General features: G+C 33.7%; 1 protein-coding gene across 4 annotated transcripts in view; it reads right to left on the minus strand.

Moving 5' to 3' along the window:
• The window catches only part of LOC128240808 (interferon-induced very large GTPase 1-like), a 49,794-nt gene that overhangs the window by 6,537 nt on the left and 18,616 nt on the right, over positions 1-24,641 (minus strand). For all 4 annotated transcript variants that reach the window (XM_052957697.1, XM_052957700.1, XM_052957696.1 and 1 more), the window contains exons 2-6: positions 6,587-6,787; positions 6,006-6,206; positions 4,876-5,048; positions 3,158-3,266; positions 1,822-2,088 (exon numbers count right to left, since the gene is read on the minus strand). Coding sequence is in view for 2 of the 4 variants with exons in the window: in XM_052957700.1 (XP_052813660.1) it covers positions 1,822-2,088; positions 3,158-3,266; positions 4,876-5,048; positions 6,006-6,206; positions 6,587-6,779 (943 nt within the window). In the remaining 2 variants the exon portion in view is untranslated. The remainder of the gene's footprint in view (positions 1-1,821; positions 2,089-3,157; positions 3,267-4,875; positions 5,049-6,005; positions 6,207-6,586; positions 6,788-24,641) is intronic.

Here is a 24,641-nt window from a genome sequence, read left to right on the forward strand (position 1 = left end):
AACGCAGATCGAAAGCGGTCATGGTTTGGTTTGAAAAATGTATATAAAAAGTGGGAAGAAAATCAAGTGAACATATAATTTACAGGAATACATTTTCAAAAAAGCAAAAGACACGGACATTGAACAACACTGTGTACTCCGCTTCGTTTTAGTTCATGAAGCGAATGAAAGAAAATAAATAACGTTCACAAATAGCCCTTTAAACCAAAACATATGTGAAACATATGTGAAAAACTACAGAAACAAGCTCATTAGCCAAAAGTTTAAACATAAGCCATAAATACTCGTTCAATATTTGATAGTACAAACAGGCTTTTCGTGGATTCCCAAGTACTGCGTTTGAGGGCGAGTGGATGAGACTGCTATAACAGATATTGTCCCGCTCAACAACGTGATAAGCATCAATGGATAGTGTGAAACTTATCATTATGTGACGACGTATCTTTTGATTGATTTGTGGGGTCAAGTTAAAAGTCGCTGAAACGAACAGTAGAAAAGGGGTTTCAGCACAATTACCTAAGTCAGCATTAATGGATAGTGATGATTATTGGTGTTTAATGTAGCAATGTAAATACTTAGCATGGGATTGTTGGGTTAATTTCACAGTCGCTTTAACTAATATTTGAAAAAATGGTTTCTGCATAGTAACGGGAATTCTTTGCTGATCAAGCGAGTTGTATAACAGTTTGGATCATTATGATCAAGGTAAAAAATATTGATTCCGCTGAATAACTATTGCAATAATTGGCGTTAAGTGATGAAACTTGTTGTATGTGAAGAGGTAGCTTTGGGTCGCTGTTTTGGTCGGTGCGGTTAACGTCGCTGTTACCAAAACTAGAAAAAATGGACTCTATTCAATAACTTAAGATAGGAATAACTTAAAGTGTTGACACTTTGTATATATACAGCAAGCTAATGTTAACATATATTATGATTTTATTTGGTATCAGTGGGATCAAGGTCAAGGTGACTATAACTAAAAAAAGAAAATTAATTTCAGCTAAATCATTGTTGTGAGAGATAAAATTTATTGTGTAGGACGCTAACGTCAAGACAAACTTTGGGATTGCTTTGGAACAGTAGGTTAAAGGTCTCTGTTACAAGTTGACAAATTATTCATAACTTTATATAAAATTGATAAAAAGTGATGATTTTTTTCTTGTAGGCATACCTTTAGATTGCTATTGATCAACGTCAAGGTAGTAGTTAAACAAAGTCCATAATGGTTTATTCTCAATAATTTAAACTAGAACTGATTGAGGCTGGTTAAACTTGTTGTGCCAAAGGTTATATATAGGTCATATATAGACACATCTTGTAATAGCTTTTGGAGTCAGTAATATGAACGTAAAGGTAGCTGTTTACAAAGCTTAAAACATGTTTTCTGTTAGCACTCATGGCTATGCAACCTAGTATATAACAAATTCGTACGGGGTTGTACTTTTGGATTACGTCTTGGGTCATTGGGGTCAAGGTCAAGCTCATTAATAATAAATATATGAAAAATATTCAGCATACTCGTGTGAAACATACCCTTCGGTTGGATGTTATTTGCTTTAAATATGAACTCAGTTTTAAATCAATTATTTTTGCTAAGAGGTGTAGTTGTTCAACAAGCTTTATATATTATTTGAGGTTAGAAGGTCACGATCTGTATATTAATTCTCAAAACAAAATATTGCACACATTAAACGCCTGGTTTCTTCGCATAGTGGCGTTGTTACTTGTTCCTTTTTTACTTGAATGATATTTTTATTTGTTGATACCAATATATTATATTTTCGTTAGTAGAATTAATCCAACATAATTAAAGCATCTAACCTGCAGTGATGGAACTGTGTCTTGCTCTCCCAGTTAATTTAATGTTGGCAGCAATTGCAACATCCGTTGTCATGAAAATGGAGATGTCAAACCAAGGAGGCTGTGTATTTGATTGCACCATGTATGCCAAACAATGGTGTATATCAAATAAAATCTTCTCATTCTCGCCGACAATTTGAATCTCTTGTAATGTGCCTTTTGTCTCTTTGCGAAATTGAAGGATTCCAAATCCAATATAAACTTCTGACAATTCTTGACAACTTTTACCTATTTAGAACATAGAACATACTGAGTTTGATTTTAAAGGTAGTGACAAGACAATGCATACTTCTGGAGTCTAAAACTTTAAAAGTCGCAAACAACAAAGTTTAACAGTCATTCAACGAGAAAACCAACGGCACCAGGAAATTACGGGCGTCGATATTTAGTCTACCCATCAATTAGAGGATTGGTAAGTAATCATGCAGGACTATTTCCCTATGCCTAAATGGAAACAATTTGTATTTCCATATTCAAATGCTCAATATCCAGATCATTTATTAGTAGCGTTGAGCAACGTTTGTTCAAATTATACAGATATATGTTCCTAATCCTTTATTTTCTTGCTCAGCGGACAAGCATTTCCGTTATACTAGGCCGTTTCGAAACATTCCATCTGGCACCCCTTTTGCCAGATGAGTAAAGCGCAACGACGCCCAAAATCATTTACTACATAGTTAACGAAAATGAAATTATGACATTTCAATAGAGTGCGATTAAATAAATATTTTGACACAGATCTAAATAATAACAGGAAAAAAAAATAATGTCTAAACACGCGACTTTTCGAGGAACTATTGACAGCAACATTGAACTGAAATTACTACTCGTCATTACCTCAGTGGACACCGTAACTCAAGTCTTTTCGTGAAATGTAAAAGCATGCGATTTATACGTTTTTTTTCACAATTGAATAACTTAAAGCATACAAGAAAAAAGACAATGATGTATTTCCTGTCCGGATCGTAAACGGGGGACTGTAAACATATGTTATGTATTATAAATCCGGACGGGAAACACATGATCAACATCATTAGTCTGCAATTTATATATTCATGATATGTAATTATGAACTATTTATTTTTGCCGATCCTTGTACATAGGTTTAATACATACAGAATACAGACCACTTGGTCATGGAATTAACCTCGTTTAAAAAATAAACATACTAAAATCTGATGGAGGCGTGCAAGACATCCGATTTAGATCTGTAAAAAGCAGGTCACCTGCAAATCGTTTGAATACATATATTAGTTACAAACATACGGTTTCAATCCGCGTAATAAAGTTATAGTACCTGCTAGGATAGGTGAAAATGCAACTGTGGAAAAAAGGCTTTCTTCGCACTGCGTGAAACCTTGAACAAGGGCTTTCTTTAAATTATTTCCAAATGTTTCGACGTTGATCTGTTAACAATAATTGTACATTTTGTCGTCATGCAAAATTCAAGAAAAAGAATACAAGCCATAATAATCCTTTATCTACAATTTATTTACGTACATTCATTTGTTTACAATCAGTGATGATAGCAGCGTATAACTCCTATATATATTAAAACCTATGCATAAAAATGAAATAATAATGGGCGCATCTTCCTATTTTATAAATGCTTTCTTTTGGGAACAGTCTTGGTACAGTATGAATCTCGTAAACGTTGATTTAGTGTATAAAATCCACAAATGGCTTAACTATGGTGGCAAAAACTGCCGGAAGATTTGTTTCGAATTGTTTTGTGTCAACCACTTAATTTGCGCAATTATTATCTAGCTATCTAGTTAATATTCTCGAATCTAAAATCATTCATGTTACCACTTACTACTAGTCCAAATAATTATACGTTGAAGGATTTTTTACGATTTTTGATATGGAAAATCCTTCACGTAGTTAGGGATTGGAAGAATCCGTATAACACGTCTATCATTTTAGACTAAACTTGCTACGTACATTTAGCAAATCATAAGTAGATAACCATTTGTATAGATTTATTTATAGATAACTGGTAACAAAATCATATCTAGTAAAGCAGTTATTATGTTTCTTACTAAGTAATTCGCGAATCATGACTTGATAACTGTTAAGCCGGATATGCATTAATAAATTAGTGGTAAAACATTCTAGCCTCGTTTTAGTATTATGTTATTCTCTTACCGAAAAGGCTATACGAGTATAAACTAAAAAGCTGAATAATTAACTCGAAATTAAAGTGATAAACACGAAACATTTCACAAACGGTTTACGTTAGTTCATGTTTTGGCAGTAGTATTTCACCATACTTGACTCATCGAAAAAGCGAGAAAAAAGGAAATCGAAGTTCACATCCCCTTTCAATAAATGAAGGCTTTTCAGAAATATTAAAATAAAATTCTTTTAAGAACTATGGATCGCGTTATTTGGATAACAACGAAAACTTTATTCTCCGTGAACTGCGACAAAGAGAACATTTTTACTTTAAATCACAGTTTTCTGAAAACCTTCCAAAAAACCTATTGGCAGCGTTAGCGGTTTTCGTCAAAGTTCCTTCTTAGTTAATGGACGCATCTCGTTAATAAACTTAATGTTTCAAAACATTTTGATACTATTTATTCATTGCTCAGTGTTGGTAAAATCTTGAAACAAAAATCATAGTCAATCGGTCTCCTTGTTTGACATGACCTCTATTTCGTTTATTAGACGAGGTGACTTAGTGGATTCAGTTATCAACCTCAGACTTCCTCAAAATTGCTATATTATTAAGTTTAATAAAACGCAATGCGTATCCCATTTACGTTCCTTCACTACATACATTCACTTAATCTGTCATTCAATATGCAACTAGAGGATGATGTCATAGTCATCGATATGTATCATTATTAGGGCGAACGAACAAAAAATAACAAGTAAACAAAGTCATACTGGTCGTTGAAATCGGAAAGAAGCCCCACTTTTTGTTTTCAGTCGGTGATTTTTTTTTATCTTGCATGGAAACAAAGACATATCACCTATTTCTTATAATGTGTCATTTTCGGCTATACTTACCGCCGAATATGGTTTATACTCATCCCAAACTGGAAAAGTGACCCTTAATAGATTTTGATTTTGCTTTACAAATCCATTATCCACTAACAAGTACGCGTTCTGTACTTCATGCAACTTGCCACACTTAACTGTCAGTTTCAGCTTGTCCGTAAGTGCAATCACCGTACGGAATTCTGAAATGTTACATAAACGCACAATCCGTGCAGCATCTTTATCAAACAATATATTGATAGTCTTCTTTACATGAAATCAACATTTCCAGACCTAATTTAACCGGTTAAGTGGTTTTTGTGTCTCGCTAGTTATTTTCTCTGAAAAAAACAACAACAACTCTTGCACCGAGTTCGAGTTGATTCCCACCTTGCAATGTAGGCGCGGCGATGCAACAGGGATAAAAACATAACCGTTTGCTGATGGGCAATTATGTTTATTTGTAGAAACTAACATCTGCCTCCACACTCATGCTTTAGAAAACATCCACTGCATTAAACATCACACCACACTCTAGCTCTTTTTGTAAGCATATCAGGCATATAATATCACTGTTTCTTTTGCTATATTTGATATGGAAAACTTTACTACCTTCATAAATTTCTAATAAGTTCCGATAATAAAACAACAACAAAAACAACAAAACAGCATTGCACTAGTTTAATTTTGCGTTCAAGTATCAACATGCTTTGTTTTAAAACATCCTCAGTTTATAAATTCGACATTGCAATTCCTCAAATATCTACATTAGTATTTGTCTACTTAATCGTATGCGAAATTTACATAATGACGTCGTTGAAATTGTTCGCATGAATTTGATTTGGACGTAAAAACAGGCTATCGCTTCAATTGCAAAATAGAGAAGTATATCAAATAAATAACTTCAATGTTGAAACAGTGAGAAGTTAATTATATTTCAATGATAAATCTCTACAAAACATCGGAAAGCATATAACAGATGAAATAATTGTTGGAGTTGAGTTTTAATCAATTGTTCTGTTTCTCTGGACGTTTCCTGGCAATCGACGTCTCAAAGATACTTTGACTTTGAGCAAATGATTTCATAACAAATATATCAATGAATTACATAATTTATAATTTACCAACTTAGCAACGCAATATGATGAGTATTAGTTTACCTGGTTTAGGGCCTGGGTTTGGTTCTATTCCCGCTCTCAGTAATAGTAAACCAATAAATAAAAGGGCTCCCGTCAACCCTGAAACTCTCTGTTTTAAAACCATACAGTTCCACAAAGGACCCAAAATGGCAGGTATATATCGGACTGCATCGATACCTGGCAATTGCAACTCCAAAGTCTGTTCTGCCTTCTTCTGGTTAGCTACATCAAATACAAAGGCATTATTGCATATATATTTAATGTGCGCTGTCTCTTCTATATATTTCTTAACATTTAATTTTGTATTCCTAACACTTAAATATACGGGTAGAAAATGCACATTTAATAAAAAAAATCGTATTTCATGAAATACACCTGGTGCAATTAACTACCCTCTGCAAACTTCCTTATCGGAGCAATATTTACACATATTTGCGTGATTACTTTTATTTTACCATCGATGTTCCCTCCAAAGGCTTCGCAATACTGCTTGATAGTATTAAGATTTATTTACTGGTCCATCAGAATACGTGAATAATTAGTTTTAAACAATGTGCGTAGCACAAAGAATATGCATACATGCAATGGATGCATAAACTCACCGGCATCTATAAGACTGAAATCGTAGGCGCATGACCTCACCACAAGGCACATAACAATCACGAATAGAGAAATCGTCGTGCTTTTCAAGAAAAGGCTAAAGTTGACTGATATACTTGAAGTTACAACATCGGAGCCAAATGCAAACTTGTTCGTTCCTATTCGAGCTCGGTAGGTTTGAATATCAACACCCATGATGGAATCTGAAAAAGATGAAGTAAATGTCCGTTTGGTTAACACCTTTGTTCACTCAGCAAATTAGGTTATATCTGACGTCATCAGTGAAATAAGTCATGTGGAGGAACATCATAGCTTGTTGTTTAAATTTTTGAAAAATGTTCAATTATTTTATGTTAACTCATTGCTATGGGTTTGCCTTAAAATCATATTTATCTCCTGGATAATGATTTGTTTTGTTGTAAACGGGAAAACCTCAACAGGACTCGTTTTCGTTACATCACATGAATGACATAAATTATTGAACCTTTAAACATTAGATTGCACAAATGAGGATGATAGTGGTCATCAAGAACAGGTGTCCGTCTCTCATCGGCCAAGAGGATGTTGGTTCGACCCCCACCCTCCGGGGTTCTTTCTCATGGCCTCTCAAAATGATTCAACCCCAGAAACAGACTTGAGAGAGATTCTTTTACCGAGTCTGAGAAAAGAAATTTAAACTAAAGATGTTACAACAACAACAAAAAAACTCCAGCCAATGCAGAGAACTAAGTTATTGGTCACAAATAAAAATATGAGCAAATCAGGAATAGTAAAAGCCATATTCTGAGTTACTAATGTGCCGATAATAGTTTGCTGTTTAACTATGTGTGTGCAAGGTGTTTGTTGGGTGCTTTCGTAACAGCAAATGCCGTAACATGGTATGGGCAGCACTAGTATGCATGTAATGCATATATTGCAAGTTTCAAAGTATTTGCGCCACAAAGCCGCAAATGTGTTTGAAAATTCTCCCACCCAGGGTCTTTTTCGAGACGTTTTATTGCTGTCAAAACGGCTCAAGCGCATTATGCATTCGTTTGAATCCACTGCGGCCTGCCCTGTGGCAAACGCATATTTACCAATGCATTTCTAATAATTCTTACAAAACAAACTGTTTATATATTGGCATAACTTGTTCATTTTTTAATTACTGCTGATCTTCGCATATACGGTAGCTAACTAGGAACATTCATATCCGGATTGTCGAACTTAATCGTTCGAGGCTATTTCATTCGTTGTATTGTCGTCGATTAAGTGATTTTTTTTTATAATTTTGGTAATCCTGTGGTATCTTAGTCATTAAAGGATTACTTATAATATTTTTTCGTTGTTATGAACAATCTTCATTTCACTAACTCCCTTATTATCGTAGTAATGCTTTAACACATCGTATTTACAGAGCTTTTGATTTTGATCCGTTGTATTTGAATCTTTTCGTAGCCGCCGTTTTGATGCTCCAATCTTTGTGTTAACATGATTATTCAGGATCGTCAAACGCGTCATTGGTTAAAATATCCAAAAGCACACGAAACAATAATGATGCTACATAAAACGAATTAAAACAGGATAAAAAGGCTTTACAAAAGATGGCAGTCTATGAATACAGACCTTCAAAGTCAAGTTTCGCCAAGCGTTAAGTTTAATTAAAACGATAGTTGTCTTTCAAGGCAAAGCACTTACGAATTATGGTTCTGCTGATTCAGAACACCTAAAAATACAAGAATTTCTTGCTTCGAGTTATCGCCTCATTATTGCATATACCATGTGTATCTTGACTTGATGCGTGTTGCATGAATGTATCATTTTTATAACCATCCCGCAGGTATTGATCATTAATAGAGCTGCAAATTATATCATATCTTTTAAACGAAGTATTTTTAATGACAATGAAAATAATTACCGCATTCAAATATAGTGTGTCACGATTCCGTTCGAAATATCGCCATTGAGTTATGTCGTAAAACCAATGATTACTGCCAACACATTCAATAAACGATTATATTTAATGTATGGTCAACAACCACTGTATTTACTCCGTTTTACTTCATAAATAGCGAAGTAGTGTATCGGAGGTATTGGATGTGGTTTACATTGCCTTCATACTCTTATAATGGTAAAGCGACCTGTATACCCACATGTATTGAACGAAATTGGAGTAACCTAATTGGTTGTGACTTGATGTGAGTTATGTGTTGTCTGGAATTATCCATTTATGATCTGAAGCCCTGTTGTGACTTAATATAACTTTTTGCGTGTGTCGGGATGTTGAAGAACACTTTTGTAAATGGAGATGACATGAGTGTAATTATTGAACAAATACAATACAGATAGCATTATTGCTAATCTTTATCTATAAGTAACAGTTTAATTGAAATATTTATCAATTAGTGTTCATCTATGACGGACGTAGAATAAAGAAGTGAACATACCAGTAATTAATGTTTGTTTTTGATGCATTAATTCTGGTTTAAACACATTTTATGGCGGATAAGCTGGTGAGTTATGTTAGATTTAGATGTTATCATTGCTTGGTATTAGATTTTATTTAAATCATTACATTGATCGGCCATTTTAACAATGATCTAGACACATTGGAATGGTAAAGAATGTAAATGTGTTGCTTGTTTATGGGCTTAAACAACATAGCACAGGTATAGCTTTTTTCTGATCTGTTGTTCTTGTTAGCAACCTATATACATGTATGTTAATTGCATGATCTGTTCTTTTTCTGTTTACTTGCATTGTTTTACTGTGTTGTTTGTATTGCTCTGTAGTCTTGCCTTACTTTGCATTGTTTTGTACACTTATATTATTTTGCTATACTTTAGTATTCATGCCTTAGTTTGCATTATGTCGCTTGCATTATTTTGTCTTAAAATATCATGCATGTCTGCTTATATTTTATCACCTGAATACCTGTAACCTAACATTGTGATTTTCTGTGTCTTTTGGTTAGCTGCTTTAGAAAATATCATGCATGTCTGTTTATCTTGTATAACCTGGATACCAGTAGCCCAGCATTATTGTGATTTTCTGTGTCTTTTGGTTAGCTGCTTTAGAAAATATCATGCATGTCTGTTTATCTTGTATAACCTTGATACCAGTAGCCCAGCATTATTGTGATTTTCTGTGTGCCATGTCAGTAATAATATACTATTTAATAATTTATACCAAATGATTTAATTTTATTTTTTCAAGTCCTCAGCGTATTTTCCAACAAACCATAACCAGTATTTACAACAACCATGAGGGTCCGATGATGGCATAATCTCCCAATCATTAAAAAAATCTTTGTATTCTCTATATAGATGACCTTCATCGTTTTCTGTCAGAGGTTTTTCACAACCACATTTATTTTCAATAACAGAACAAAGATATCGCCTTTCCTTGGAATTTAGAAGAAAATTGCATGTACTCAGAACCATTTCGTCGGAACTAGCACGTCGTATATCTTTCCCACCTGGCGGGCGATGCTGTAAGCACTGGTGTTTTTCATCATGATCCTTTGTTTTCATACATGGCTCATGACAAAATGGACACACCTCTGCACAACCCCAACAGAATATACTTTCATACAAAACAGTGAATGCATTTTGTCTGTCAGCAACGTTACTTAAACTATGTTCAATGCGCTCAAAAGTTTTAGAAAGTAGACCGTCTCGCGCATTATCCGTTAGGAAAGAAAGAAAGCATTCGATGTCCTCTAATGTACCGGTTTCCAAAAATGCTCTAAAATGAAATTCGCTGCACGTAGATACTGTCAGATGTTGAGCAAAAATGCCAAACCAAGTTGACACCTTGACGGACGAATCTACATTAGTCTTAAAAATTGCTCTCTGAATCTCTCTTTGAATATTCGCTATTTCCTGTTCTAAAAGTTCCATATATTTACCGTTTGAATTCAAAACATGGTTTAAAAATGGCATTTTAAGTATGTATAACACATGCTTTTATTTAAAACATTTTATCGATCTGGGGTTGTAGTCAATATTCAACTTAAGTCATATTATAGCAAGATACAGTTATGGCTGCTACTCCCAAAACATCTCCACCCAAACAGATGGTGGAAAACTTCGGGTAGTTACAAATGCAATGAAGTTGAAATTGTTCGTTTATATCCTTTACATTTATTGAAACTACTTCATGACAACATAGTCTGCCAAAATCGTTCAACATTTCTGAACAAGGTTTGCAAAGATACCAGTCAACGCTGCTAACTCGATCATTTTCATGTTCACGCCAATCTGGCTAATTTTCTTCATTCGTATCCCCTCAGTTTGAAATCCTGTTTATATAGCACGTTGCTGTTCAAAGTGATATGCTTGTTTGATTAATTCATCACCAGAATAGGAATCTTTGTTATTATTTGAACTGTTGGTGCCATTGTCGCCCGTCAGAATTATTTTGAGGCTATAGATCACTAAACACTAAATAAATTTCCTATGTATTCTATCGTGAAATTACCGATTTGCACGCGAATTAACATTGACTTTTATGTTTTACGACCCCAACAATATTTAATGGATGAAAGTTCCACTTATGTACTCAACATTTATCAACATTATAAGAAAAGAAACGTGTGCCTTTTAAGATAAGCTTTATTTCGTAATATGAAACTTTATGATTTAAATGTGTAAATCATTTTCAAATTGAAAATGTTTTGTGTTTACATATGCTCACTCGAATCACTTTTAAAGGTCTGTCAGAATTTTGATACTTAATGATTGAAATTTAATGAAATGGCATAATAACTCATGAAATAAATCGAAATAAGCAGTAAAATGTATTCAATCCAATAACGATAGAAACAAATCCCTGAGGCAACATAAAAATGGTAGCAGTGCGAGGCTGCAGTAAGGAATGCTGAAATGGGCCGAGCAGCGACTTTTTCCTAAGCGCTGGTATGAGCTTGAAATTTTTCGGACATTGAATGCCAGTTGCCGTACATAAATGGAAGAAAAGTACTGACGAGAATCAAACTGTAGACAATCTAAAGACACATAAGAATCCGAAAGAGAAAATATGAATTTCTCGACGCAATTGATCATCAAATGATCATCGTGGTCACCAAGGAGTATCATACTTCTCAAGATGTGATTAATTTTTATATAAAATCACAGTGGAAGCACACCGGAAAACATTAAAGAAAATAAGAATAAAATAAAGACATTCGGAAACAATTGAATAACGTGACTGTTCCCATTTTCTTTGGTGAAAAAACTTAATAAGAAGCTTTAGTGGAAATCCGCATTCATGGCCTCTGTAGATGCTGCCCATGATACTTAAGAATATCAACTTTCAAAGTATAAAGTTTCCCTCCGTCTGCACATAGAGTTGGGATCTCTAATCATAGAAGTACTTGGATTTTACCTTTACGTTTATTATTATTTGTTTTATTGATAAGTTTCCTCAAGATAATGCATACTTTGATTTACCTTTTGCGTTTTATCTTTTTTTAAGGATTGTTGGGATAAGAGTGAGGTTTGTGCACATAAACTGGTTTAAACCCCCAGTAAATTTACAGTTTACTGACTGTTCCAAGGCAGTACCTAACAATTTTTGATAAACATACCAATTATTTATATATATATATATTATGTATGCACTGTGCTGTTTGTAGAGTTTTGTGCTGTTCTATGATTCTTGTTTGTGATTTTGTGTTTTATGTTTTTGGCGTTTGCCCAGTGCCACTCAACCGGGTTTATGCTACTGAGCTTGTTTCTGTAGCTTTTTGCATAAATATTTATATTATTTGAAAGGTTCTGCTATGAAAACAGTCGACGAACTTGGCCATTTCGCCTCAGCATATAGTTTAGCAAAGAAGCATTTAAAACGTAAGAAATTACCTGATCAAATGTAAGCGATATATTTTGTTTGAGATTGATATAATTTGGAATGAAAAGAATTAAAATGTTCACAGTTTAGGACTGTATGTATTAAGAGAATCAGAGTATCAGTTAATGTGAAATGAAACCATTCAAGGTCTTTATAAAGACCTTAAACGGGAAAAAGATGTATAGTGAAGATATCATCGTAAGAAATAAAACATTACCAATACCAGTTTTCTTTGCAGGCAAAATCATAAACTGTGGAGTTTTGAGAGGTTTCAAGATGGTCCATTACTAAAACCACAAATCTATGTATGTTTCAGATCCTAAAAGGGTAATCACCGGGATACGGGTTGTATGAATTGTCGAGTAAGTGGTTTCAGTGGTTGTACTAGAACACATTACCACCTCCTTCATTAGACAAAACTTGATCCTTCTGCAACAGCATTTAAACCTGAATAGCAAAAATGTTCATCGTATACAAGTATGCACTATTCAGTAAACATAGGATTGCGGACAATACCTGTGATTTTCAGGAAAATATAAGTGAACGCACTGTTAGATGACGGCAGTACAAAAAAGGAATCTAAACAGAGATGAAGTAGAAGAAATGGGACTGTTCGGTGAATTTGAAGAACTGAATGTGAATAGATTGAAAAGAAAGACTTAAAATGAAAACACAATGATTTAATATGGTCAGCACAGACAACTAAAGGACACAAGATGTAAAGGCTTATACAATAAATTATGTCACTGGTGTATTGAAAGCGATTGATTTAGCAAAATAGGGAAACATTGGCATCACATTAGTAAAATATTAGTTCGCCATATAAGCAAGAAAGCGAAGATTGATATTTCGAATGACATTATTTATTTTTTGATCAATACATGTAAATCTAATAACTACGGCTCTCGAATTTAAACCAAATTTTCAACAACTACAAAACCTCCATCAAGTCTAAAAATGAATACCAAGTGTAATCAATAAGACAACAATTTCACTTAATTAAATTATTGATTCACTTAATAAATATTCAAACAATATCAGGTAAATTAATGTTATGTTATTATTGTCTTTAGGGTGTCAAAAATACTATTTAAGGATCAACAATAGCTAATTTCTTTCTTCTTATTCTGCTAAAGCCACTGCCACACCTCGCCGCGTTGCTACTGATATTGCAGGGCATTGGTACATTTTCTAGAGCGTCGCTGGAATAATTGACATTTTTCGTGAAGATGGCGATTTCACGATGTTCTCAAGGCGACCTCTGCGTTTCTACGGAGCTCAATGAAGTTCTACTGTGTTCCAACGGAGTTCTAGTTTGCGCTCTCATGGCGTTCTCACGGCGAGTCCACTGCGGGCATCGATTTGCACGGCGCACATAGAAACAAAAAACTCATTGTAAGCGCCGTAGACGAGCCATAGACGCGCTGTTTAAACGCGATAGATACGCATTGTCATTTCAGAGAAGGCCGAATGATCGCCGAACAAGGGTCACCGATAACCATTGCGTTCAAACTGCGACCACTGTGCGCGCCCGCGGCGAACCTTTGACGTTGTAGGATACTTAACTGCGCTGCTGCTATGGCGACCTCACGGCTATCCCACTGCGCTCTTTTCAGGACGCCGAGCGACGGCAATTGTTTTCGGTATGCTCAAATTGCGTACCGTCGCTCGAGGTTCTATGCGATCCCATCGTTTTCACTGGTGATGCCACTACGTTGCCAGGGCGATGCTTGCGATTCTGCTGGGCGCAGATAGGCGTTCTTTATTACTCGTGTGATCGCGGCCCTAGTGTAAGAGGGGTTTCATAATTGCCCGGATCCCTGAGTCAGCTTGTGTTTTTTTCCAAAAATATATTTAGGTATTAAAGGTAAATTAGAATATCAAAAATCGGATATCCTTGTTTAGAGAATTCAATACCTTCGTTGTTTACAATAAAAAACATAGGTGGATCGAAATTATTCTATATTGTTTAGGATTCTCTAAAAACATGGTGCTTTTTGGGGGACTATTTATGTTAATGGATAATTTCAGACACTTCTTTTCTATAAATAGTTTATCAACGGGTTCCGGTCAGAAGGCTGCGACACATAACTTGATAATACGAGAGGCTCACAGAGGGGGTTATAAGTTTTAAAAATAATCTAAGATTTTCACTTAAATTTAACAACATATATTTTCACAGAACAATATTTTATAGAGAAATCAATTATAAGTTAGTATCCAAAACATTTTATTTCAAAACAGCACTATAATTCACAAAAAGACAAAATAAAAGTTAGGCAAAATGTTAGGTCGGTAAGCGACACCTGTGACCTAGTTTAATTTAAATTTTGGCATATGTCAACATTGCATTTGGTTTTGTCAACATACATATTACAACTTTATTATGGAGGTACAATTATGCAATACACTCATTTATTTGTATGGCTTTTTGCATATATATTGATAAATTGTTGGGCTATTATTATTGTTATTGTTCTCAACAATTATCTCTGTTCAGTGTCATTTGAAAATATTTGGGAATTGGATATTATTATGCTTTTATTAATTCGAAAGGCGAAGAGGATATTCAAACGGTAGTTGTTAACGTGTGTCCAAAGCATAAATGCCATGCGAATAACTCCAAAAAAGTTTGTGGGGTTTACTTCAATCTACGTTCCTAGTTAGAGTATATGTTGAGTGAAAGTGCATGTACAGGAACATAACTATGTCTGTGATATGTTTTAGTTATTGCCCTTTGTTTATTTTCATACTGATTTTTGTCCAGCGCATACCTCTCTTCAAACTTCATACAAAGGTTAATCATATTCAGTTGACGTGCAATGCATTGGGACCGAAGTTCTAGGTACGATTTTGACTTCAAACGCCATAATCAGATACTAGTATATCATATTGAGGAGAAGTGCAGTACACAGAAATTATATATCTGGCTGCAGTATTTCTTAAGTTATTGCCCTTTGTTCAATTCCAATCCTCCGTCAGAATACGACTGAGCTAATGTACATCATTCGGTGGGGGATATGGCAGACTGTGACTGCTCTTGTTCAAGCATTAAATGCATACCAGAGGTCTTGTTTGTTTCTAAATAGTCCTATTTAGTACATATGTTTCCCAGTTGGCATGTACACCAATTGCTGGATTTCCCTACGACTGGACAGTAAGTACCATGTCCCTACTGATGGTGATAAATCATTGAAAAAATCTAAGAATTTCACAAGGTGTGCATCAACTCACGGATTTTATTTTAGCAAGCATTCTTTTTAGAAGTTTGTTCAAATTTGTTATATAATTTATGAAGAAAAAAGAAACAGCAACCGATGTTCATTAAATCATAATTTGGAGAAAACAATCCTAAAATCGGTCAATTTTCAAGTTACAAATACATATCAGCAAAATTCTGTCACATTAACATCACTGCACTAATACGCATTTTTGGTGGTTTTTTTATCACTGAAATTATTCTTTTGTTCACATATCACAAAATTGATTTCATAAAAAGGATTATAAGAGACCTGTTGTGATCAAGAGATAATTTAGAATTGGCTGGGCACTTAGAAGGTACTCGGTAGGCTTAGGTAGAAACGCTTTATGGCTTGTTTAACACTCAATCATACATGAAACCTGCGCCGAAATGATTTATTGTACTCAATAATTTACATTCTAGGTTAGACTTGAACAATGATACTTTCGGCTGTATGGGCTAACATGAAAACTTCAAAAAAGTATAAATGTACTTTGTTAAGGCCTGGCTAAGCTGAAGTACGGACAATTATGGTAACTTGATTTTTATTAAGTTCTAATATGGGATACGAGATGGTATATGATTAAAACTGGTATGTGATTTTAATTATAATATGACCTTTTCATATGTAATGCAGGCAAACAAAATGAAGTAATAAATAATACAGTCTACATTTATTTTGGTTACTTTTGCATTTGAAATTGAAATGATCGTTTTGATCTTGATTTTGAATTGGTTAGTTTTATATATCGTTTTGAAGTGCATTATAAAACATAAGATGAATATTTTAAAGAGAAACAGTTCTAATTAATGTGGTATGACTCTTAGAGACATCATATTTCTTTTGACCGCCTTGGGTAACATGTATTGGGATGACACCTAGTTTCTGTCATGAAAGCTTTACAATATTCCTGAAAAGTAACTAAACAAGGATAAAAAAGAGGAATGAACCCTTTACTTTTCTATAAAAAAATGTGTAAGCAAGCGAAAACCAAACATAATTAAAAATAAGTTCACTGAATGGTTCAGTTCCCTCATTGGTGCGAGTTGGTGAGCCAAGTATACTTATATTTTAATAAAACTCAGAGCTATACAAAAGTAAGACCTTTTACTTTCTTTATAAGGTACATGAATAAAAAGGGACTACTTTATTTCAACTTGTCATGACACAAAACATACACTTACCTTATATTACTATTTTCCCATTAACTTTTTTTCAAAACAGTAAAACTTTATGATGTTACTTGGGTAGTAGACTTTACACACATATTAAGTAACTATCAGTTTTGATGGCATCTCAAAAGTTCAGATCTTAGATGGAAAACAATAGAACAAAAAATCCATATGCTTTCAAAAATGATCGTGTAGTTTTTCTAATATTTTCACTAAAATGTTAAGATAACGCTTTATCTACATTTTACAATACCTGTCCCGACAGGAGTCAGGTTGTCTTCTCCAAAAATCCACCTCTTCTCCTGAGCAGAAGCCGCACAATGCCAAACGGTTCGTTGTTAGAGCTTGAAACCGCCAGCACATGCGCACTGGCAATTTCATCGCAACCACGACGTATTGCGCAGCGATTCGCGCAGAATTAAAACGGAATGGCCAAATAAATAGGGCAAACATATATTTTCCTTATAAGGTAATTTGATCATTTAGATACAGGAATTGGGTGTAGTAGCTTAAAGGTACATTCTGTCACATCGGTTACATTTAATAAATGTTCAGCATTTTAAATACGATCATGTTAACATTGTTGATACAGCCACGTATTGTTTTTAGATTCACTTTTACTCCAAAATTGATTTAACCCAATGAATTGAATTGTTTTAATATACCAAGTGATGAATAAATGTCCAAAACAATAGTTTTTTATGACGGACTGTGTTTATTTTGAAAGAAATATGCAGAAAACACGGTATTTCCACTAAGAAACGATAGTAGATCACAGTAAATATGTTAGCACTCACCAATCATTTAATATATTTGCGTTTTCAGCTTTTGAATTCACAGTTAAAATCTTGTTATCGTAATTAATATGTTTTTGTAAATGCATTATTCAGTAAGTAGTTAAAATTTATCACTCAAAATTTGTGTTTGTTATACATGTGTATGTATTGATTTTGAATAAGTGTGTCACTTTAGAAAAACCCGTTTCATAATAAAGTTATTGATACAGTTCAATATGTAATGCATTCTGGCTATCCATTGAACAAATCAAATAAATGACTTTTAAGTTTTGCAACTGTTAAGTTTTAAACTAAAATATTATATTTGTCAATTTTTAATCGCAATAAATTAGCAGAACATATTCGTTTCTTCTCGGCCTTTGATAAATGCGTCGTTCAATACAGTTGTTTATTTGGATTGAACGCACGAGAACAGATCGATAACACTGCGTTTAAGTTTTATTACCCGATCTACGAAGTCTCATGAAAATATTTAGAGGGTTATATCTTAAAGTCCCATTATGTCTTTGTGATGCAAAAACATATTTGACTACTATCAACCTTTTTTGGCATTTTTAACCCGCAGAATTATAAACAAGCATTTGCCGCATGTACAAACAACAACAAAACCGAAAGTATAATCTTAATTTATTTGCGCACAATATCATTACGAAATTTGCATATCACGTGACTTCTTAAAAACCTTAAATTTTATTTTGCTTTATATTATAATGATTTACATCTTTTAACAAAAAAGTTTTTTGTTTAAATAGTGTTCCCGTGAGTGCATCTGAAAACACTTTTTCATCATTATTTCACTCGATGATATTGAAATTATAGACAAAATATGGTTAGGTATAAAACTTATTTTAGGTGTGCGAACTAGTCTAAAATAAAAGACGTGTTATACGGGATTCTTTTAATACTGAACGTCCAAACGGGTTTGTGCAAAAACGGGGGGTTTGAAAAATAATGAAATTGTATTTAGAGAAGTAATTAGTTTTTGAAATAGATAATAAATGTTTATATTTATATTTTACCTGGTACGTGCTAAGACAATTTTCACAAAACAAGCATTAAATGCATTTAAATACAGGATTTACCTTTCCATAAAATGAAACTTGACTGACACGGACAACAATTATACAACATAACAACTCGGCCATCTCCGGCAAACTTAGAGATAGACTTCGTAAATACAATCGTAACATCATTTACAGTGCAAAAAGGCATTATGTCTCTTACGTGTTTAAATAAATAGATTAATAAACGATAAAGATCAATATATCTATTGGACATGCACAGATAACATTGAAGTTTTAAATTTGGTACTCAATAATTCTTTTCTAAAATTCGGTAAATGTTTATATAAGCAAACGATTGGAATTCCAATGGGTGCCAATTATGCACCTTTACTTGCAGACCTCTTCTTATACTTCCATGAAAGTCAATATATGTTGAAATTATCTAAGTCTGGAGATCTAGCTCTTGTTGATAAATTTATTAGCACTTTTAGATATATTGATGATATTCTAAGTGAAGATAATCCTGTGTTAACAGATAACATTCAATCGATATACCCTTCATTCATAAATTTTATAAAAGAATGTACGAGTACACCAGTCTATGCCATATTTATACAGTTACATAATTAAAACTGCAGAATTTATATAAGGATGTGTAGAAAAACGAACACTCAGTATCTTCCAAATGGCAAAACTCGCCAATTTGTCTGAATATCATCCATCCGAATACCAAGACCTGGCACTTTGACATAATAAATATAGTTATATTACCAAATAAATACTCAAAAGTTTTATTGAAAAATAAACACAAATACATTCGGTTGATTAATGTGAATGAAGTAAAACATTATATGCTGTCTCTAGGACGTAATCATGAGAAACACCACGGTTTCGAGCACATTCACGATTCGTCATTAGACCTAAGTGCGCATGCGCGGGACAACATATTCAGCCACGAATGCTCGTTTCCAGTCTCTATGTTATTTGGGTTATTAGTCCCAGGTATTCGCTACATTCGCAGAAATTGAAGATAAAGAGAATTACAAGTGATGTTGCGTTTGATATTCTGTACTTGAAGACAGGACTTTGTTTGTTTATTGTATGTTAGCATGTTAACATACGACATTAGGCTGCCGAAAATGCCTGAGGCAATATATATACCAAGAGCAAACGTGACTAGACGTGGCTTAAATACACATCTAAAACTGGAAAGAACATTGAATTAATATTTTACTATACTTGATATAATTGATTAATTTACTAAAAGTCTGTTTGATTCTATTAAAGTATTGTACTACTTATTAGTTGAGTTGTGTACTTCTTCTCAAGTTCCAGTGAACTCTTGTTTCACTGGCTGTTCCAAGGCGGTAATCCCATCATTTAACGGTAAAGAAATTTTGATGCGGGTATGGTTTGTTTGTGGCGTTTGTATTTGTGTATGTGGTGTCAGTTTGTTTGTGGTGTATGTATTTGTGAATCTGATGTTAATATGTTCATATCTATAGTTCATATTCGTTTGTGTAATGAAGCACAAAGCAAATATAGAGGCTGGTATTTTTATTCACCGATCGCTTACATCATAGAGCACATAATATTATAGAAATGCAGCTTACGTGATAGGGAATTAATATTACTTCCCATTTTCCAAAGAAAAGATAAAGTTTTAGATCTAAATATATAATTATATCCTAACAATAAAGGAAAGACTGATACATATAATCGACTAGATAAAATACTGACATTACTATTCAAATACAATACAATACAAAACAGTTTATTTCGCATAAACAACTTACAAAGTTTATAGCGATAACAAGCAGGATTTTAGTAATAGTATAACATTTTCAGAGGAAAACGAAGTGTGGCATTAACATTGAGCATGTGTAAGATTAAATGCATTTTAGAATGTAAAATAAAGCATAGGTTTGTACAATAACCAAGTCATGTTCTTCTTTTCATTGCAAAATATACGTATTTAGAAATATCGATTAGAGTCGGTCTTGATATTAATGACATTATTTTTTCAAATTTGTGTAAAGAAGGCCATCTCAATAATAAGAAAAAAAAGGTTTTAAACGTAAATCTCTATATGCTGGACGTACTAATAAAAAAGGATACTCTGATTCTATAATTTGCATATTACAGTACACACACAATCTTTGTTCTTATGGTATTATTGTATCTCCCGTTTCAATTGCCAAATTATAAGCAGACACTCAATTTCGTTAAGGAAATTCTATATTTCAAAATATTAATGTTATCAAAGTATGGTTCTATGTATATATATTTATACAAACATACGACCTTAATTTTCGAGAATTGTTGATTTGGCTGCAGTTCAATATCTTAATCCAATACTTAATCATTCTAATTTTTCTAAAAACAATCAAGTGTACTCTTCCTAATTCCCCATACTGTGCGGAAATATTAGTCGACTTTTTTACTCCAAGAATTCGTCTCAAATAATTAGTATGTATAAGTTTAAGATCCTTGCACTCCGAAAACCTCACTTCCAAAATGTAGGATAGATGACACAAGTGTATCAAATAGTTTGTTTTTTTGAGAAACGGTCAGTTCAACCTTGTTAAAAATTGAAAACAATTTGTTCAAAGCAAAAGAACCATGGTGAGCTACAGCTTTTTGGCTTCTAAACCAGTAGTCATTTTTGAAAAGGTAAATCCCCAAATATTTAAACGAATTAACTACCTCTAGCTTTGTGCCATATAAATAGAAATCCTTCACTGTTTTGCGTCCCTTTTCAAAAATCATTACCTTGGTTTTAGACGTATTAATTTTTAACTTACAAATATTGCAAAATAGTTCTATATCATTCAACAATAGCTATAAAGATAATGAAGAATTTGCAAAAACAACTTGATCATCAGCATATAACAGAAGAGATAGCTTTAATTCACCTATAGAAAAAAGGTTGTCTATATTAGCATCAATACTGTCTATTTAATCGTTCAAGAACATCATAAATAACAACGGAGAACTAGGGTCCCCTTGTTTCAGGCCTATATGTGAGTCGAAGAACTGAGAGTATTTTCCTTTAAGTTGTGCACATGACCGTAGATAGATGAATACATAGATTTTAGGGCTTTCAATTTTTTCAAAACAACGCTAAAGAATGTAAAATATGGGTTGGTATTGTCCGAATATAGACTACTGTCTGAGTACACGGTATCAATGGCTGTCCCACTTTCCTCGTGCTCACCTGTTATGAGTGATGACTGAGCTTTCCTTTTATTTCCTTTTTTACTCTTTCCTGCTTTTAAATTGAGCGTCGAATCCTCCGCAGACATCTAGCATATGCACTGATGATTATATTCCGTATTAAAAAATCACAAACACGTTCGAAAAAATCCAGTTTTTTGAAAATAAATTATCTCCGAAGTGAAACACGTTAGCGCTATGCAAGGGACATTGCTCTTACAAATGTACATCCTCGGCACCCCAGCGTATCATAACCTATATGGTACCCTGGGCAAATTGGCTAGGGAAACTCTGTAAATCTTAAATATTCATAAGCATTTTCCGATGAAATAGCCGAAATAAGTATGTCTTTCTCATAACGTCTTAACTGGCATTGAGTATATAATACACAGTTTAATACACCTTGAGTCAAGCATGGTATATAAAACAAAATTCTAGATCAGCTACAAACACCATTATGAACATTCTCCTTTTTTACAGGTGAATGTATACATCGACACGGGCCGGTAAGAATAAACCTTTCCCGGACAGAACCAGACTGAAACGCAAATACAGAGCCTAGTTCAATATTTTTATTTGAGTCAATAAACTTTTAGGGGCGGCCTAAGAAAGAGCATCTAAGGGCAGGGCAGGGATGAAAATCTATAAATTAATTTAAAGTATATAAAATATAAGGCATAATTTATAGGTTATCAAGCATATTCTGTCATTATTAGTACATGTGAAAGGGTAAACAAATTTTGTACATACTTTTTGACATATCAACGGACAGGGAAATGCCGTTTATGTGTAGCTGTCGCATTTTTGTCATTAGTTACACAGGTATAATTTGAATTTGGGAGCTTGTCAGGGTTAATTGAAATGCTAACGTGTAAAACAAGGATCAGAATTAATACTTTGTTCGTATTTAAAAAAAACCACTTTTTTAAATGATTCGGAATACTTTTGTTATAAAGAGTACACACTTTCACACCCAACGTGTACGGGACCCGTGTACGGGATGGGAATACGGACCCCGTTCACGCATTTATGTACGAACCTTCACGTACACGCACCGTGTAGCGGATGAATATACGGACCTTATACGGGATGGACCTAGGTAGGGTTTGACCGTGTTAGACACGAATGATAAGAAATAACAAATGCATGACATATGAAAAACTACTATTTATATAAATTTATAAGATTTAAAAATAGCATGTTTGGGTAATCAATGTTAAATGTCATTCTAGATCTGCCTTAACAATCATTTCATTGTGGCATTTGCTCAAACAAAATGTTGTAGGATTAAAATTCAACTGTCATGTCAATCAACAATTAATACAGGCTGTTAAAACAAACACCAAGACAACATTACACAACTAGGCACTAATTAACAACATCCGTTTGTACGGTCTACCAGACTTGGACGAGCACGAAACTCCATCAATTATAATAGCAACACTCTTAAAAGAAATAAAGAACTTGCAGCTTGACGTAAATGAAACAGATTTGGACATCGCCTTGGAAAACTCAAAACCTATCATCATCAAATTGGTGTCGAGATTAACCAAAGATAGTGTGACGCGACACACAATACACCTGGACAAAGGAAATATGTATCAATAATGACCAGACTCGCTAACCAGCAAGTCTTTACATCGATAACACTTAAAAATGCAAGACGAGATTAAGTCAGGATGGACCAGGAATGGCCGCATATCATTCAGACGCAACGACAATACACTTACGCACGTTGAATTTGAGGACTCTGAACACTGGTTAGAAATACCTTGGCCTCAGCGGAATCGCCATTACTAGCATTAAAACTTTTGTGAAACAGTATAGATGCATCGATTACAGAAGTATGTACACACAAATCATTAGGCCGGAATGATCATTTTACACAAATGTACTATTATTTACTGCATGATTAACGCGTTGTGGTAAAGGGACCATTATCAAGGTATACGTCTGTTGTATTTCATATTACTTAGGCATAAATGTCCTTTCTCAAAATGTGTACACCAAATTATACATATATAGCTATATCCAAATTCAAATCGTACAACATTATTTGCTCGATTATCTACTGTAAATGCTAACTCTTTTGATACATTATTTCCGATTTTGTTGCTCGAATTGTCTAAGTCGTATATGAAACACATGCTATTAGCAACAGAAAGTGGGGTAAATCCTTGATAGCCATTGGCTAACAAATATGTGCAAACACAAATAACTCTAGAGCGGTATCTTAGATGATTTTAAAACACTCGGAAGAAAAGTTAATTTATCTTCAAAAGGTTTTTCACAATTCAGGTATGTTAATATGTATGCTAAAAGCTACAGAAAGAAGCTCAGTAGCAAAATGTTTAAACATGAACCCGGTTTAATGGCACTGGGTAAACGCCAAAGACATAGAACAGAAAATCACAAACAAGAAACATGGAATAACAGCACAAAACTGCACAAGAAGCACAGTGCATACATACTATATATATATAAAAAACTAGGTATATTAATCAAGGATTGAACCACTTGTTTTCTGGATTAATAGTTGAAAAACATGTATCAAAGAGCTACCAATTCATAAATACATTTGCTGTTAAAATGAAAAGCTTTGCAAATATCGCAATTGTCTATGGCCGTGACTTTATCATGTTATCAGTAATAAATATTGTCACTATTTGATCTGTCTTCTTAAAAGCCTTCGCTTACGTTTCATCATAAATCATAGGAGCGGTTTTATACATTCTAGATTTAAAATCAAATATATTGCTGTTAAACATTTCAGTACTGTTAATGATTCTAATGA

This window comes from Mya arenaria, chromosome 7, assembly GCF_026914265.1.
Source record: "Mya arenaria isolate MELC-2E11 chromosome 7, ASM2691426v1".
Lineage (NCBI taxonomy): Eukaryota > Metazoa > Mollusca > Bivalvia > Myida > Myidae > Mya > Mya arenaria.